We start from the raw sequence: 5927 nt of genomic DNA, 5'->3' as shown, positions 1-5927 counted from the left end.
TTAGATAGAAAACTTTGTATCAATTTGATTGGATGATCTGGTTGAACTGTAAAGAGCCTTAAGATGACTTGTGTTGTGAATTGGTGCAATAGAAATAAACTGAATTGAATTGATGTTTCAGCTAAATGACAACTTGACTCTGCCTCCAACATCAGAACAGACGTCAATCTGATCTCATATTAAACAGAAGATTTAACTTTCTTTTAAGCTTTATTTGAGCTTGTGTAACTCACCAGAGGATCCAGTGTGAAAATGACCAAAATCTACTCACTACTCTGAACTTAACAACGGTCTGGGATCCGATGTAAACCCGCACTGGATCCCAGTGGATCCTCTGTGGATTATTTAACATCCACAGAGGATGGAAGGTATTGACCTCATCGTGTTTAATTCTGGGAAGATATCTTTGAATGAAACCTGTTTTATTTAGCTCTCGTCTAACTGGTGTTTAGTCTGACTGACCTCGGGTTGGCCTCCCAGTCCATGATCAGATGACCATCACTGTACCTTAGCTTGGATTTATCCAAACTCATCCTGAACAGAACCATGTATGTGTTTGCAGGAGATCCTTGCACCATCTCCTCTCAGATGGAGCTGGAAGAGGCGCTTCGGATTTACAGCAGAACCAAGAGATCTGGACTCCTGCTGCATGGTGAGTTTCTTCCTCCCCTGTGTTAAACCTGAACGTTACATTAGGCTCCATTGTCTGGATAGTGATGGAAATCTGGAGGCTAATTAACCCCAAAATGTAATTTTCTGCTTAGAAAATCCCCATCAAAGATAAGATCCAAACTCTTTCATGTTCCAGTGCAAAATAAAACTCAGCCACTATTCTTTAAAGACTGTAGAGCTGTTGCTCTGACGTCCTTTATCAGGAAGGTCCTAGAGAGAGGCTTCTTTTGGCCCACCAGACTAACAGCTATCAGGACCCCCTGCAGTTTGCTTATTGCTGCTGCCTTGACAGACTAACAGCACTGCGAGGCTAACCTGACAAACATACCACTGTTAGTAAGACTAAAGAGCCAAGTCCTCGATGGGGCAGTCAGCACCACGGGGGGCGGGACTCTCACTGCTCCTTACTGCTCTGTATTCCTCAGACTTTCAGCACAAATACTCTGAAGAATCTGATGGCAGAGCTGAGAACAGGGAGCAGTTTGACATCTTGGCATGGTGTAGAAACAACTGTGCACAAAAACAAAACGTGAGCAATGATTTTAGATTAAAATACAAACATGTCTAGATATATGAATCCGTATTTTTCCGTCTGGCGACATGTGAGGTTAGAAATGTGAAGCCGCCTATAAGAAGGGAATGAGCAGAACGTTCTTGGCAACATAACTTCACTGCTTTAGTGTTTGATGCAAAATGTGGCTGCTGGTGTCCTGGGGACTGATCTGGAACCAGTGGAGATGATTTAGCAAAGAATATGACAATAAAAAAAACATAAACTTAACTTTATTAGCCAGGTTTTGGTTCCTAAACAAGGAATACCTCGCATCGTATGGAGATCAGCTAATATGTAAGAAAGGAATCGGATGAGGATAAGCAGCGTTATGAACATCTAGGGTTCAACACTTTTATTTTCATTTTTTTTTGTAGAAATATATATTTTTTCTAGACAAGCTGAGTTTATCAGAGAGGCGGTCTGAGGGAACATTTCGATCTTATGGCAGCTTGTTTTTGCAAACAGCACTCTGTTTCTCTGACCTGAAGGTTTTCCATCATAATGTTCAAGCATAACGATGTCCTTCTGTGCACTTGAGCGTCCTAGGTCAGAGGTCAAATCTGGTGACCTTTGGCTGCAAATTTTGGACGCTTGGTCGAAGAGAGGGTTGAAGGTGTTCGGCCATCACCACCTGGTGGTGAGTTGGTTATACTGGTGCATCCCACTGATAGGAGCTGGAGGAGGTATCAGGTCAGACGCTGAGCAAAGGTAGAAGAAGTTCTCTCTACGGCGCCCACAGTGACCTAAAACAACACAACAGGATGATCTTTCCCTTTGGAAAAGCTTGAAGATAATAGTTAGTCCTTTCTTTAAACTCCTTTGTTATAAGAAATCTTTATGAATAAAAAGTCAGCCCTGACCCGATGATCAGGAATCGAAAGGAAAGACGCTTTTCTGGTTGCTCAATAAAGGAGGTTTGTCCTCAGTGTTAATTAAGTGAGCGTTGTGCTGCCTAGCTGTTAGCATACATGGAGCATTTTGGGTTTGATGTTGTTGCTCAGGACCTCATAGCAACAGTTTCAGTCTGCACCTTGGCTGCCTCCCCAGGACTGAATGCTTTGCTCTCAAACCACCCAGTAAACACCTCCCATAATAATCACATACCTTTTGGCGTCTTTCAGTTATTCTCTATGAATGCCAGTGTGAAGAGGTGTGGTTTTACACAACAATACATGGAGAGTTGGACACTGGCACTACACTCCCTGTGTTGTATAGAAATACTGCTTTCTGCTTTTGGTATCAAGCAGCAATCCCTACAGAACAAACATGCACCAGAATTTATAAACACAGTACTTTGACCTTCAAATTAAAACCCTTTAGACAATAAATTATGTGACTAAGCTACAACCAAACTACAACACAATAAAAAACTGGAATTCACCAATTTATTGTCACACAGTCTCCCACCTACCATGATTATTGCCAAAAAACAGGCCTCTTCAGTTTGCTCTCCCGCCCCTTTTTAATCTACAGATGACAGTTAGACCCCCTCATCTGTAGACACCACATAAAGTACTTTAATAGGTACAGTTGCAGCTATTCAAATGGCCCTTCCCAGTCAAACGCCAGCCGAGTGGCAGCCCACTTCTCTCCAACTTCCAGCCACTAGAGTGACCCTCTCTAGCATATTTCTTTACCCTTTCGCTGAATTACAGGGTCTGACCAGGAGATGACGCTTCGCTTTAGATGTTAATGTCCACAAATCATGACAGAAATAATATTTAGTACAAAGGTTATTGTTTAAAAAGGAATTGTAGGTGACCAGCAAAGGGCCAGCCAAGGATCTATTAAGGAATTCGGGAAATTTTGAATGGCTACTACTGTACAGACCAAATTCCGTCAGCACCACCAAGTACCTATTCATGCAAATTGATACCTAAATGCATCATTTTGACAGAGGGAACAGGGGAACTGGCGAACTTTCAGGCTGGATGTGAACATAGATCGGGATGAAGTCAAAATCTGATGCTGCAATCATTGAAGCCAGCGTGGCCAATAGAAAGTGCTTGAGAGTATAGCTCTACCTTTGAAAAAACAAAGCAGTTTACATAGCAATATTTGTGAGAAAAAGCGCAAGGCCAGCTGTGGGAATACTTTTTGTCTAAGGTGGGCACCGACTCGTTAAGAACAAGGTACTTCTCAAAGAGTTCATGATTTTCGACAGCTTTAGATCGGTCCAAAATGACTGGACATTCACCAGAACATCCATCTTGTAGATGCTTCTAACTAGGATAGTATGACGGAGTGATCCACGCAGATGCAAGAAAATGCCTTTCTGCTAGAAATCTTTTAGAAAATTACCATTCGTTGATAAATAACATGGTTCAATCCTAAGATCAAGCGAGCACAGAGAAACTACTGTCATTGAGGCCACGCCTCCTTCTCACCACAATGACCGTCGTTATTTAGTCGTTATTTTCTATATTCTCCTCCCGGTGTTTTGCATGTTCTTATGTTCAGCATATGTTGTGTTTATTTGTGAAGACAAACATGCTAATAGGACTAGATCTGCCGTTTTGCTTATGTCACTTACACAATTCTTGCATTGGCTGGTTAGTAGATCATCTTTGCACTCACTATCAAGTTTATGTCTTTATACAAGCAAACCTTTAAATGATGGTGGCCATAGTACGTTCTGTCTGTCAGCTGATTTTGTAATTAGAGTAGCTTTAAACCAGGCGTACACCGTGGGATATTTTCAATCGTTGCACGCAGCTACAGCTCAAACTGTACAACGAATCCACAGGTTTTAAAAGTTCACAGCTCACGGTGAAAGTTCTGCCATTGTACGGCCTGACGCTCTGATGCAATCTTTTGCTCACACTATACGTAGAAAAACCACGTCGGACTCAGCTCCGAGAGATGGTGCTGGTCAGACGCAATCTGGAAGAAGAAGAAGAACTCCTTTGTTTGCAGCAGTGCTTGAGGTCCTGGTAAATCGGCATGTAGCTCTGCTTCAACAGAAGGATTTGCCCACAAACGCCTCACGAGGGCTGAATGAATTTAAAATTTTTTTGATTTTCTCCTAACCTTATGATTCCTGATCGGGAGGTGGTCGCGAGAGGCTTATCGCCCCTCGTTACCCCTGTACACTACACAAAGCAGGATGCACGATCAGGCTGAAAGTCGGCCCAATCGAAAAATTCTCGCACGACCAGAAAATCTGCCCGAAAAGGGCAAAAAGTTGTACAGTGCATACCTGCCTTCAGTGGGTAAAGTTAGCTTAGTGAACATTGTTTGCTCCAGAGTTTCTTCTGTCTTTACTAAACTGCACGTCCTCTGTGTTGCTATGGGGGGGCGACCTTAGTGTCATGAAGAGTCCACAAAGGTTAACTGACTGTAACTGGGGGGTCCCTGAGTAAGAGCCTTAACCCCACTCAGTGTGACATCAGTCCTCCATGATGGACAGGTTAAACACAGAGGACAAAAAGGCAACTTTCCTTTTATGTGGGATTTCTGTTTTATTAGAGCCACAGAGTTATGCCAGAATGCCAACCATTTTTTCTGTTAAGACTTTTTTTTTTTATGCATCTTAAATGTTATAGTAAGTCTTTTTTCTTTCACTACAGGAAATGAGTATAATTGCCTAAGTACCTCAACTGGGCCTGGCACAGTGGACCTGGGTGTCCCTCACTCTCAGTGGCCTTTATTAAGACATACAGGAATATATTAGATCGATAGATTGGTTATAAATCGGATTTTTCTCAGAAAAAGGGAAATATTGTTTGAAAAGTAATGGTTTTAAATAATTACAGTTGTTTAGATTTTCCACTGTTCTTACTGTTGATACTCCTGATTTTTGTAACTTGAGCACAGGAAAAATACCTAAATATTTTTTAATGTTACCTCATTTTGTCTGTTCCAGTTTTCCCCAGCATCCCGGAGCGGCCAGGCATGCCCTGCCCAGGAGAAGACAGTAAGAGATCCTCTCAAACTCACCTCATCTTCCATTTGCTTCGGCTTATGTTGGATTAATGTTCACTTCCTAAACCAAAGATTCAGGAAGTCAGAAAAAGGAGTTTGGGTTTATTGGAGAAATTCTTTTTTTATTATTACTGTAAAAACACTATAATACAAAATGATCACCTCACTTAGCTTCAGTCACATATATAATCATCATTCCTGCTGAAATATGTTCTGACTCACAATTTAAAGCTGCATCAACTGGAGCTGTGCAGGAAAGTCTAGAAAGGAAAACATTGGATCTGAAATAATTCACAGCGCTGAACTTTATCCATATTTATGTTTCTGCCTTACTCTAAATGGAATTAAACAAATATTCTTTTTAGTTTTCTCAAGTTTGTTAAAATAGAAAAAGTTCTTAAGACTTGAACATAAAGACCACAGACAATAATAAAAAAAACACTAAGAAAATACACACAATGAGTTTTCTCAGCGAACACCATTAATTATAAAACCCTATCAAAGAAAAATACATAATATCTAATATTAGGCAATTTAAGTTTTTGAAGAAAACTAATTATTTATTTTTTTTATACTTTATGTTTATTGAATGTGTTTCATTTATCAATCACATACAGAACACAGAACGGAATAACTGTGGACAAGAAGAATTACTTACATTCTGACAAAGATGAAAAGATACAGGATGAAAACAGCATCAAATTTACATTTCAATCTTTGGATTTTTGAGCAGCTTTTGAAGTGACAGTACAAGTGACCTGATTCAGTTATTGTTTTC

The 5927-nt window shown here is 40.5% G+C and overlaps 1 protein-coding gene across 1 annotated transcript in view; it reads left to right on the top strand.

Annotated features, from left to right (window-relative positions):
- prkcz (protein kinase C, zeta) overlaps positions 1-5927 on the top strand; it is a 221473-nt gene that overhangs the window by 39061 nt on the left and 176485 nt on the right. Inside the window, exons 3-4 of the mRNA XM_015390042.1 lie at positions 563-652; positions 5091-5141. Coding sequence (XP_015245528.1) covers positions 563-652; positions 5091-5141 — 141 coding nt within the window. The remainder of the gene's footprint in view (positions 1-562; positions 653-5090; positions 5142-5927) is intronic.

The sequence above is a fragment of the Cyprinodon variegatus genome, unplaced genomic scaffold (assembly GCF_000732505.1).
Source record: "Cyprinodon variegatus isolate N-32 unplaced genomic scaffold, C_variegatus-1.0 Scaffold483, whole genome shotgun sequence".
In the NCBI taxonomy this organism is placed as follows: Eukaryota; Metazoa; Chordata; class Actinopteri; order Cyprinodontiformes; family Cyprinodontidae; genus Cyprinodon; species Cyprinodon variegatus.
Note: the sequence above shows the minus strand (reverse complement) of the source record. Positions and strands in the feature narration are given on the sequence as shown.